Raw genomic sequence first — 12,982 nt, forward strand, 5'->3', positions numbered from 1 at the left:
CATGGCATCCCATCCCCTGTATGTCCTCCTCCCATATGCCCCTGTCAGCATGGCATCCCATCCCCTATATGTCCTCCTCCTATATACCCCTGTCAGCATGGCATCCCATCCCCTGTATGTCCTCTCCCCATATATCCCTGTCAGCATGGCATCCCATCCCCTATAGGTCCTTCTCCCATATACCCCTGTCAGCATGGCATCCCATCCCCTATGTGATGCTGGCATATCTCGTGCCAGCACATGTCAAGGCCCCCATGACTCAACTGAACACTGACAACTACGTAGCTGGAACCAGTCTGGCTCACTTGTGTGTTGTATTATTAAAATAGGTATTAGAATTGTATGAATGTTTAGACTTTATGAAATGCTTGTGAGTTGCTGCAGCATTAATCTCACTTACAGCATCTGTATCCCATTTGGTCTGTAACTGTAAATCATCAGACTGGAGAGAAGCATTAAGGAGAGTGTAAATACAAGTCTCTAACAGGAGGTGTTAGCTCCTGCCCAACTAAGGAGGCTTTGATAAATGAAGCGAGGGGGGGCTGCTCCCTTTTATGGACACCCAGCCAGCCAGTTAGCTATAAAGTCCCTCTTGGTGGCTGTTCTCTGCTTGCTTTACCTGTAAAGGGTTAACAAAGTCCCCCAAGTAAAGGAAAGGGAGTGGGCACCTGACCAAAAGAGCCAGTGGGAAGGCCATAACTTTTTAAAATGGGGGAAAACTTCCCCTTTGTCTCTGTTATTTTTCTCCGGGAAAGAGGGGAACAGGGAGCAGTTATGCTATGAGAAGCTTTAAGCCAGGTATGATCGTAGATCATCAGATCATACCTAGAACTATTTATTTGGAACCCCCAAATGTGTAAGTAGATCAGGAATGTTTAGAAAGACGCAATTAGGTTTAGTTCTGTTTATTTCTTATGACTAGTGGACTCCTCTGTGCTAACCCCAGATGCTTTTGTTTGCTCGTAACCTTTAAGCTGAACCTCAAGAAAGCTATTTTGGGTCCTTAGCCTAAGTTCGAGATGTTTTTCTTTCTTTTTGTTTTTAATAAAATTTACCTTTTTTAAGAACAGGATTGGATTTTTGTGTCCCTAAGAGGTTTGTGCATATGTTGTTTGATTAGCTGGTGGCAACAGCTGATTTCCTTTGTTTTCTTTCTCAGCTCTTCCCTGGAGGGGGGTGAAAGGGCTTGAGGGTACCCCACAGGGAGGACTTCCCAAGTGCACCTTTCTGGGTCCCGAAGGGGTTTTTTTGCACTTGGGTTGTGGCAGCATCTACCCATCCAAGATCAGAGAGAAGCTGTAACCTTGGGAGTTTAATACAAGACTGGAGTGGCCAGTATTAATTTTTAGAATCCTTGCGGGCCCCCACGTTCTGCGCTCAAAATGCCAGAGTGGGGGATCAGCCTTGACAGAGGCCCGTCAACACTGAACATCAGAGGACAAAAGGCTTTGCTGATCGCTCTCCCCCACCATGAAGAGGAGCCATGCAAGTGAATTCCTCCCAACAGCTGAATGTACAACTCGATGCAGAAGGGGGAAAGAAATAAAAAGTGCTAACAAGGAGGAACTGTAACTTTTATACTGCTTGGACTCTGAGAGGCAAGGATTGCTAGGCAAAAGATCCCCAGCTTCTTAGCCTGGGTTAGCCCAAAAGGACATATGAGCTTGCATATTATAGAAGTGTCCATTACCTTTTGAAATTTAAGATCGGAACTCATTTGTGTATGTTTACCTGCTTTAATCTTGTAAATAACTCTTATTTCCTTTCCCTAGTTTATAAATCTGTATATAGTTTATTATAGGATTGGCTACAAGTCTTGTCTTTGGTGTGAGATCTAAGGTGCTACTGACCTGGGGTAAGTGGCTGGTTCTTTGGGACTGGGAGTAACCTGACTATTGCTGTGATCCTTGGTGTAAGAGACCATCTGTCACAAAGACAGGCTCACCTGGGTGGCAAGACAGATCAGAGTACTCAGGGGGACTGTCTGTGACTCCATGGTTAGGCTGTTACATTGCCTGAGGAGTTTATACTTGATAACTGATTGGTGAAATCTAAGCACAGAACTCTCAAATAATTTGGGGGTTATGTCCTTGTTCTTAACAGTCTGCCCACAGGCTGGTACTCATGCTCTTGAGCCACTGCAGGACAGCTTGACACCCTATACACTTCCCCTCCATCTCCCAGGCAGCACAGCACCCTGTTCCCTATACACAGCCCTATCAGCACAGCACCCTGTCCCCTATGCACCCCCCCACACACACCCCTGTCAGCACAGCACCCCATCCCCTATATACTCTCCCTCCATATGCCCCATCAGCACAGCATCTCATCCCCTATGCATCCCACCCACCCCTGTCAGCATGGCACCCCATCCCCTATACATCCTCCCCAGGAGGGAGTGTCCCCCACGCACCCCCTAGTGTCCCCAGGGGGCACTATGGAGCAGGCACACCCCAACCTACCTGGTCTCATCAATGTAGACGGCCTCTAGCAGTGAAGCTGTGTACTCCAGGTTCTTCTTCAGTTCCACGATGTTCACCTCGCCATTCTCCAGCTGCTTCACCATGTACCTCAGCCTGCAAAACAGGACAGACCTGGGTCACCCCGTGCCTGTGCCAGCACCCCCTGCCTGCCACGGGGGGAACTGCTGCCTGGATCCGTCAGGGCTGGTGCACTGCCCTTCCCCCAGCACACACACACCCTGTCACGGCCCTGGCACTCACTGACTCCTGCCAGCCCACACAGGGACAGCAAGAGCCCTGCTCACCTGCCGAAGGGGAGGCCCTTGGAGCTGGTATCCGAGCCACATTGGCTACAACAGGAGCAACAGACTCCCATTGCTGCACACACACCAGAATCAGCAGTGGAGCTAGACCCTGGAGCTTCAACTCCAGGGCCCAGCGAGCTGGGGAGTCGCTCTGCCAGGAAGGGCAGTTAGCAGCCAGCTCCCACCCTGGAGGCCTGTTGTCCTGCTTCTGCTGCCAGCATAGATGCGTGTCTAGATGCTGCACAGATGTTCATTCCAAGACATAGATGCCTGGGTTTTGCCCTAGGGCTAAGCGTCGGTGCTGGGCTGAGAACCCACCAGCTTGTCTCACCCAGCTCTCCAACGGAGCAGCACTATCAGCTACTAGCACACTGCTCTCCCTATGTACGGCCATATAAACCTCAGGGGAGCTTGCTTATCAAATGCAGTGACCCTGTTGGCGTCACTAGGCATAGCTACCAGGTAACTCGGGGGGGTGAAAGACCATAAGTGCCGATGAAACCCCCCTGCTCTGGGTCTAAGTGAGCCACAGTAACTCCATCTTGTGAACTTTAACCAGCCTCCATGCTAACAGCCTAAATGCTGAAGCAGAATATGTAACGGTCAGCTTTTCTAGCAGACAGCTGCAGTTTCGCTCACACTAGCAAACGCAGTAGTGATAAGAACGGGAGAAAGAAGGGGGGGAAGACTGCGTGCGCACGGGCCTGCGAAGGCCAAAGATAAACATGCGGACGAGAACTTTTTTAACATGCCACAATGTAATGCCTGCTGTAACCACTGTCGGGCAGGGAGGGGTGAAGGGGAAAACAGAACAAAGGCTTACACACAAACAGCTTGGAATATAAAATGGGAAACTTGCTTGTATTTGCTGCGCTTGATTTGAGACATGTTGGTCTCCTAGTGCCTATTCAGAGCTCTTGAATAAATTTGGTTTGCTTCTCCACCCTGGTGTGTCTATTGGTGCGGCGCACACCGGGCAACGAACCCTGTTGCCCCCTCGGGGCCCTCTGGGCCGGCAACAGTTTTGGCGCCCAACGTGGGGCACGAGGCTAAAATTTAGCCTTGCCCGGATCCCTCCTGGCGGCCGACGGATTACGGCGACGACTGACGCCCAGCGCGCACCGGTGACTTCATCGGGGGCCTCGGCGGAGACGTGGTGTGATCGACCCCGGAAGGCACAATGATGCAACGCACACGGACAGTGGAGAAGCAGTTGTGGGCGACGGTGAGGATAAGGTAGGAACAGTCCAGTGGGGACTTTTACCTGTTTTGACCTGGGGACGCCCAGTGTCTCCCTAGAGTATGGGGCAGGGACAGAGTACAGCCGGCGGGGCACAGTGTACGCCCTTAGAATGCATTCTAGCAAATTGGGATGTGTTTGGGTCAGATTCGATGCTTAGAAGTAAATTAAAAAGGTTCTGTACAGTTGACTGGCCTCCATACCAGCTAGAGTGCCAGGAAAGGTGGCCACCGGAAGGATCACTTAATTACAACACAATCCTTCAGTTACTTTTGTTTTGTCAGCGAACTGGTAAATGGAATGAACATCTCTCTGCGTATACATTTATGATGTTAAGAAATAGGCCTGGTATTTGGCACAAGTGCCATTTGACTCCGACAAACTCGGTAGTACCTGCTGCTAATCCCTAGAAACCTCCCACAGTTGTAATGGCAGAATCGGTATCCCCTTCGGCTCCAACACCCCCACAGGCTCCAGAGAGTACCCCCTCAGTGGGATTGTATCCGTTGAGTACTGAGAATGTGGTAGCCCGTCCAGGAACACAGGATCGTGCAGCCCAGATTGTGCCAGTGTATTCTCATGTTCCTTTTAACCCAGTGCACCTAGCTGCCTTTAAGGCAGAAGCAGGGGAATTCTCCACGAATCCAAGCAAGTTTATTTCAATCTTTGAAGGGTGTCTAGCAAGCCATAAGCCTGACTGGGATGATTGCAAAATACTTATGAGAACCTTGTTGTCTGAAGTGGAGTGGAATCAGGTTATAGCTAAGGCTAAGAAGGAGGCACAGAGAAGGCATTTGAGGTTTAAAAAGGAAAGCTATTGGACACCAGAGGTTGTACCGAGTGGAATCCTCAAAAGTGGGTGTGCTCGTCCTGGTTTGTTGCTTCAAAGCTCTGTATAGAAGTTATTTTACTGGAAGGGTGTATAATGCCAATGTGTATGTGTTCATTGTTGGGAAAAGGTGTATGAGTGAAGAGTGGAAGTTTCCTTTGGAGGTTAAAAGAAGCCAAGAAAGGGAGAAGGAAAAAGCACAGAACGAGTTAACTGGAAAATATAGCTAGCAAGCTCAGTCATGCTGGCCCCATCCAAGGACATTGTTCACAGCTAAGACTTGGCTGACAACCAAGAAAAGGGGGGGGCAGTATACCCATTTCTCGGTCCTAGATTTCCAGAGACTTGGAGGAGTGGAATAATTCGGACAGAGTCCTCCTCCTGCAATATGTAAATGACTTGCTAATTGCTGCTGTGGGTCTGATCCCTTGTCTCAAAGCCACTGTGAGCCTCCTGAACTTTGTTGGACTCCGAGGATACCGGGTAGCTCGGAGCAAGGCTCAAATTGCTCTCTCAGAAGTACAGTGTCTGGGATTTCACATAAGGCAGGGGGAGAGGCAGCTCTCAAACGAAAGGAAGGAGGCTATCTGCCAAGTTCCTATCCCAAGCAACCGTAAACGGCTCAGGGCATTTCTGGGCATGGCAGGCTTTTGCAGAATATGGATTCCAGAGTATGGACTGTGGGCTAAACCTTTGTATGAATGTGTTAAGGGAGCGGATCATGACCCCTTTCACTGGTCCCCAGAAGCGGACAGGGCATTTAAAATCTTGAAAAGGAAGCTGATGGAAGCCCCAGCCCTGGGTCTGCCGGATCTCTCTAAGCCGTTCCAACTGTATGTGCATGAAAGAAAAGGGGTAGCCCTGGGAGTGCTTACTCAGTTATTAGGCACCTGGAAACGTCCTGTGGCATATTTCTCTAAACAACTGGATCAAGTTGCAAAGGGGTGGCCAGCATGCTTGAGGGCGGTCGCAGCCACTGCCCTAGTGCTTGGGGAAGCTGAAAAACTGACACTGGGAGGAACTGTGCAAGTGTATATTCCCCATATGGTCCAAGCCCTGCTGGACACTAAGGGTGGTCTCTGGCTCACCCAGGCTCGGGTTGCTCGGTACCAGGCGAAACTGTTAGAGAATCCTGAAGTTACCCTGCAAACCTGTCCCTCCCTTAATCCAGCTACCCTGCTACCAGAAACAGAAAAGCAGGAACATGACTGTCTGGAAATCATAGATGCCCAATACTCCAGCCGCCCAGATTTAAAAGATCAACCACTCCCAAATGCTGACTTGGAATGGTATACCGATGGCAGTAGTGCCGTTGTGAATGGGCAAAGGAGGGCGGGTTATGCTATTGTGACCCTTCATGATACCGTGGAAGCTGAAAGTTTACCTGCTGGGACATCTGCCCAGCTTGCTGAACTAGTGGCCCTGACTCGTGCACTCGAGCTGGCAAAAGACAAACGGGTTAATATCTTTACTGATTCAAAGTATGCTTTTGGGGTATTGCATGCTCACGCTGGTCTGTGGAAGCAAAGGGGAATGCTGACAGCCCATGGCTCCCCAGTTAAGCATGGGTCTCAAATTCTCCAGCTGTTAGAAGCAGTACAACTCCCCTCAGCAGTAGCAGTGGTGCATTGCAAAGCCCATCAAAAGGAAGATCATGATGTAACCAAGGGCAATGCCAGAGCAGACAGGGAAGCCAAGCGCGCTGCTACCCTGAAATCACCAACAGAGGAAAATGCCCAAATGCATGCCCTCATCCCATCAGTAGGTGAGCTTGCAGCCCCTCAGTACTCCCATGATGACAGAAACCTGGCTGACAGGCTCAGTCTCCAGGAAAAGGAGGGATGGCTTTATTCCACAGAGGGAAAAATCCTCCTGCCCAAGGGCCTGATCCGACCAGTGTTGCAAAAACTGCATCAAACCACCCACGCAGGCAGAGAGGCTCTTACCCAGCTTATGAATAAATATTTTCTAACCTCTGGACTTAAACCCCTAGCATCACAGGTACAGGCTGAATGTTTAATCTGCCAAAAGAATAACCCTCGACCAGGAGTAGCAGTGTTGCCAGCCACTCTGGAACCTATCCCAGGCCCAGGATTGGTGTGGCAAATAGACTTTACTGAGTTTCCCAGGACCCAAGGGTACAGGTACCTCCTTGTCTTGGTGGATCGATTCAGCGGATGGCCTGAAGCCTTCCCATGTCGTAACAACACTGCCAAAACGGTGGCTCTTAAGTTTGTCAAGGAGATCATTCCTCACTTCGGACTTCCCCAGTGGATGGAATCTGATAACGGAACACACTTCACATCTCAAGTTGTTCAAAGAATATCAAGTGCCTTGCAAATCCCCTGGAAGCTCCACACACCATGGCGACCACAAGCCAGTGGAGTAGTGGAACGCACAAATCAGGCACTCAAGCGACACCTCTCAAAGGTCTGTCAGGAGGCCTTTCTTAGGTGGCCTTATGCTTTGCCCCTTGTGTTACTCCGCATTCGTGCTCTCCCCAAGGGCAGGTTAGGGCTTAGTCCCTTTGAGATTATGTTTGGAAGGGCATGGCCTCTGAACGGTACACCAGTTCTGGCAGGAGAGTGGGAAATGGGGTGTGGTTTCTTGTCTCAGTACATGTGCTCTCTGTCTGCTGTTCTTTCTTCTCTTCACAGATACACCAAAGATTCACAGCCTCTTCTGCTGGATGCCCCGGTCCACTCCTTGCAGCCAGGTGACTCCGTTCTCGTTCGGACCTGGAAGGACGAGCCTCTCCAAGAGAAGTGGAAGGGACCCCACACCATCCTGCTTGTCTCCCACACAGCAGCAAAGGTCGAAGGGCACAAGAACTGGATTCATCACTCTCGACTGAAAGCAGTACCCACTCCTGAACAGTGGACTGTCCAGCCTGCAGAAAAGACTGCCAGCGACGATTTGGGACTTAAGCTGTTATTCAAAAGACAGTAAGGGTAGCTGGGAATGCCTGGTGATCTCTCTGAACAGCTACAGCGCACTCCCCGCGAAAACCCTGAGCATTGGTTCTATCTATTCACAGAAGGCCGACCTAGCCTATGGTCCTGGTCCTTTTATTTTTTGATTTGTTTGGTGTCAATAATTCTTATCTTCTGGGCATTTGGGTTGTTGTAATCACAATATGGGTTCAGGTTTAGGGTCTCTCACAACGTTCCTTTTTGTCACAGGAACAATCCTTCTGTTACCTACTGTTTCACCCACATCGCATGCAGGATGGGGAGCCATCCCTGCAGATATGGCTACCAATACCTATGAGGCCCTGAAAATTGCCTTTGCCCGTGAGTTCAGTCTCTCTCACTGTTGGATATGTGCCCAGACTCCCCACCATTCGGCTGGATTGCCCTGGAGAGAGTTCCCCAAAATTGGTCAGACTTTTGTCAAAGGTGGATGGTTACCAGCAGCAGCACCTCTGACAATTTAAGTTTGCAATCTAACTGTACTGCGGAAGCTCCTTATGGCCGACACAATGGCTCTTGGAATTCCCACTATAGTAGCAGTCTTAAGCCCCAGCCCATTCGTTTACGCTCTCCACCCACTGGTCTCATATGTTTTCAGCAAGCCAGTACAAGTAATCATACTTGGTTTGCCGGCATTAGTACATGGAAATTTTATATTGGTCCTGGTATAAGTCTCACTATTCCTGTACTAAATGCCACCGGTTGGCAAACCGGCGCTGCATTTTTTGCCCTTTCCCCACAAGCCACCCTACGGGACCTACAAGGTAACAATGGAAAGGCTAGTTATGGTGAAGCATTCTGGGTCTGTGGTAATAGTGCCTACAAATGGCTTCCTCATGGTTGGCATGGTAGCTGTTATAAAGGCTATCTCGCTCCTCCCCTCCATGTTCTAACCCAGGCTCCCTCAGGTCGCCCCAGGTACTATCGGTCCTTGAGAGCTACCATTGAACCCATCGGGGAGGGAGACAGGTTTGGGATGATATTCCTCCCTACTTATGGGGTGGGACGGCTAACCCAACTCTACAGAAGACTGTCTAAATTTCTCACCCAGTTTGCCAATGATACCCTGGCCATAGAAAAAGGCATAAGCTCCAAGCTGTACCAGCTTCGATTGCTGGCTCTGCAAAACCGCCAGGCCCTAGATTATGTGTTAACCTCACGGGACGGGGTCTGTGCCCTTATTGGAGAAGAATGTTGTACCTATGTCCCAGAGTTTTCATAGGATATTAACAAGCACATCTTGTCAGCCGAACAGGCCTTGAACCAGTGGAAGGCCCAGGAAGGAGAACCCACTATTTTTGATTCCCTTTGGGGTTGGTTACCTGGTCTAGGGGGACTAGAGGGAGGCATTGTTCGCCTCCTGCTCACAGGTGTTGTGATATGTTTTGTTCTTTTTCTTTTGTTCGCTTGCTGTAAAGTGCTCATACATAAGATTTGTACCTCCCATTTCCCAGAAGTTCCTTTATACCCTCTCATTGATGATCCCAATTGCATGGAGCTTAATCGCATTTTGTCTTTAGAGTATGAGAAAACTCTGCCAAAGGTTTGTTGAGTGTTCTCAAAGGAGGGAATTGTTGGAGTCACTAGGCATAGCTACCAGGTAACTCGGGGGGGTGGAAGACCATAAGTGCCGATGAAACCCCCCTGCTCTGGGTCTAAGTGAGCCACAGTAACTCCATCTTGTGAACTTTAACCAGCCTCCATGCTAACAGCCTAAATGCTGAAGCAGAATATGTAACGGTCAGCTTTTCTAGCAGACAGCTGCAGTTTCGCTCACACTAGCAAACGCAGTAGTGATAAGAACAGGAGAAAGAAGGAGGGGAAGACTGCGTGCGCATGGGCCTGCGAAGGCCAAAGATAAACAGGCGGACGAGAACTTTTTTAACATGCCACAATGTAATGCCTGCTGTAACCACTGTCGGGCAGGGAGGGGTGAAGGGGAAAACAGAACAAAGACTTACACACAAACAGCTTGGAATATAAAATGGGAAACTTGCTTGTATTTGCTGCGCTTGATTTGAAACATGCTGGTCTCCTAGTGCCTATTCAGAGCTCTTGAATAAATTTGGTTTGCTTCTCCACCCTGGTGTGTCTATTGGTGCAGCGCACACCGGGCAACGAACCCTGTTGCCCCCTCGGGGCCCTCTGGGCCGGCAACAACCCCTCACCCACATGTGCTGCAGAGGAAGGTGCAAGAATCCCGAAGCAGGCAGATGTGGGGTAATCTGCCCCAATGGAGGGCTCATCCCGATTCTGACCAGTTACAGGTCAGCTAATGCCCTGAAACGGGAGGTTTATCTCCCTTCAAACACTGTTTGCATCAGCACAAAGCCTGGCAGTTTGGGAACCACGCGCTCAATGGGATTCTGTCTTTCTGTGCGCCCGCCGCTTTAAAATTTTCTGGCATTTGTTGCCATCTGCTAGAGAGTCAGCTGCCATTCTGTGCTCTGATCAGTGCAGACTGTGACAGAAATTGCACGCACACGTGCACAAGTGTTCTGAGAGAGAGAGAGAGCGAGAGAGAGCAAGCGTCAGAGGACTTTACTTTTGTGTTTTGTTCTCTTATTTTGTTTCTTTCCTTTGATCTAAAATGAAGGTGATTCCAATTGTAAATACAAATAGCTTCCGCCCAAACTTTAGGGGTGGTTTGAAGGGGAAACAAAGTTAACAGATTGGAAAATTCCCATGCAATGGATTTTGTTTGCAGTGGAGCAGTCGGGATCTTTGTTTTGGCAAAGTGAGAGCTTTGCTCCGGCAGAGTCAAGAACCTAGAAATCCATTGTCATTTGGGCTAGTGCAGCGGTTCTCAAACTGTGGGTCAAGACCCCAAAGTGGGTTGCGAGTTCATTTTAATGGGGTCGCCAGGGCTGGCGTTTGACTCGCTGGGGCCCAGGGCAGAAAACCAAAACCTGAGCCCCGCAGCCCAAGCCCGAGCAATTTAGTTTGGTGGAACCCCTTGTGGTGTGGGGTCGTATAGTCATTTTTGTTGTCAGAAGGGGGTCGCAGTGCAGTGAAGTCTGAGAACCGCTGGGCTAGTGCACGGGAATAATGGAAGTGAAACTTAGAATGGGAGTTGGCTGCCTAAACACCTTTAAAAATCTGGGCCAAAGTGAATCAGAGCAATGTTGCAGAATGGCCAAGCCTCCAGCATTCATAAATCAGCTCTCAAAAATCACAAGATTGGCTTTACAAGTCTGAGATTTTTAAAAAATGAAATGTTGGGACTTTTTTTGTCTGCTGGTTGAGGACATTTAGATCACCCTCGGGTCACAATTTCAAGATTTTCTCAATCATGAGGGAGAGAAATATTTTTTTAAAATAAAAGTTGATATTCTCACATGATCACTTGACTCCGGCAGCTGGAGCTTTAAGAAGAACATGGAATACCATGAGACTCAAGATAAAATCACTTGCATTGGCAGAACCAATTTTGTTTCACTTTCCCAGCTGAGTGAAGTGCAAAATGAAGCAAAGTTAATCAGCAGCAAAGTAAATTAGACTCGTCAAATTCATCCTGTTTAATTATCTCAGGTTGAAATTGTTTTAAATAGGATTCCCATCCAGCTAATTACAGTAACAAACATCAGATTCAGACTTCGAGGCTGCCTGGGTTATAACATCAGGTTTAAATTGCCATGGATTTGGGGTGATTCCTTTTTTCAGAGCCTGACTTGAAACACCTGGGGCCTGATTTACACACGAAGCTAGGAACCCCCAGTTCCCCTTGGCTTCAGCTGGAGATTTGGGGGTTGAGCAGAGCATCCCTACAAATCAGGCCCCGAGGTGGGGCCTTCCAAACCAGCAGCCCCTTTTAAAATGTTTGGCATTCACTGTGAAATGCCTCATGGGGTTGATTACTGCCTACACCCCGTGCAGTGATTGACACCAGAGCGAAGGGCGTTCTGAGATGGTGCATTTCACACCCAGGATGTGCCAGTGCAAATGACATGCAGAGGGTTATACTCTGGGCCCAATATGGTCTTGGGTTTTATGCAGTTTTTATTTCCTACTCGCTCTCTCTCGTGATAGTGTTACTCTACAGCTTGAACCAATAGTCACGATCGAGGTAAGAGCTAGGAAAAATAGGAATAGAACTTTATCTTTGCAGTGGCTCTTTAAACCACCGTGATCCTCCTTTGATGGATGGCAGTGAAGCTCTCTCTGTCTCTCTCACACAGGCACACACTCCCCTACCTCCCTAAATTACTCCTCCTCAGATTAGGAGTTGTCACTCACTTGGAGTTTCTTTAAATCAAAGCCTCTTTCTTGTGCTAATTGAGTTTCCCAAAGAAGGGGGCTGCCTCTCTGGTTTGTATTTCACAGGCAGGAAGGGACTGGTTTGTGTGCTTATCTAAGGAAGCCATCCATGCCCTGACTACCAAGGGAGCTGGAATTACACACTGAAAGAATTCCCAGCTGTATGCTCAAAGGCCAGTGGGTCTGCGCTCCCAGCTAGGCATCTACCCTGCTGGGACTGGATGGGGGAGGGGTGCAGGCTCCTTGCCAGCTGCTCTCGAAACTGTTGACTGTTCAGTTCACTGTTCTAGCCGAAGCCGCAGGGCTAAGGCTCCCGTTGCAGCAGGCCCGCGGGCAGATCTGTCCCAACGGGGCTGGGGGTTTCTCCTTTGCTGTTACATTTACGAGAGTGATGCAGTGAGGCATCGAGGCAGGCCCAGCCAGCAAGTTGCTGAGAACTTGCATCTTGGATTGGGCTAGCGCAGGGGTAGGGAACCTATGGCATGCGTGCCGAAGGCGGCACGCGAGCTGATTTTCAGTGGCATTCACACTGCCCGGGTCCTGGCCACCGGTCTGGGGGGCTCTGCATTTTAATTTAATTTTAAATGAAGCTTCTTAAACATTTTAAAAACCTTATTTACTTTACATACAACAATAGTTTAGTTATATATTATAGACTTATAGAAAGAGACCTTCTAAAAACGTTAACATGTATGACTGGCACGCGAAACCTTAAATCAGAGTGAATAAATGAAGACTCGGCACAGCACTTCTGAAAGGTTGCCAACCCCTGGGCTAGAGGGAACCATAGGGTCTGTCTGCAGCCAACAGCCTCAGTACAGTGCGAGCCTGGATGACTCTGCTCCTGCCAGGGCCGGCTCCAGGGTTTTTGCCGCCCCCAGCGGCAAAAGAGGGGGGGGGGGCGCCGAGCCCCGCCG

At 49.3% G+C, this 12,982-nt stretch overlaps 1 protein-coding gene across 3 annotated transcripts in view; it reads right to left on the reverse strand.

The window, feature by feature from the left end:
• Positions 1 to 12,982, reverse strand: part of PDE1B (phosphodiesterase 1B) — a 133,485-nt gene that overhangs the window by 23,245 nt on the left and 97,258 nt on the right. For all 3 annotated transcript variants that reach the window (XM_026661369.1, XM_026661367.1, XM_026661368.1), the window contains exon 2: positions 2,463 to 2,576. In XM_026661369.1, the coding sequence (XP_026517154.1) occupies positions 2,463 to 2,576 (114 nt within the window). The remainder of the gene's footprint in view (positions 1 to 2,462; positions 2,577 to 12,982) is intronic.

The sequence above is a fragment of the Terrapene carolina genome, unplaced genomic scaffold, assembly GCF_002925995.2.
Source record: "Terrapene carolina triunguis isolate 2854851 unplaced genomic scaffold, T_m_triunguis-2.0 Scaffold1054, whole genome shotgun sequence".
NCBI classification, from domain to species: Eukaryota; Metazoa; Chordata; order Testudines; family Emydidae; genus Terrapene; species Terrapene triunguis.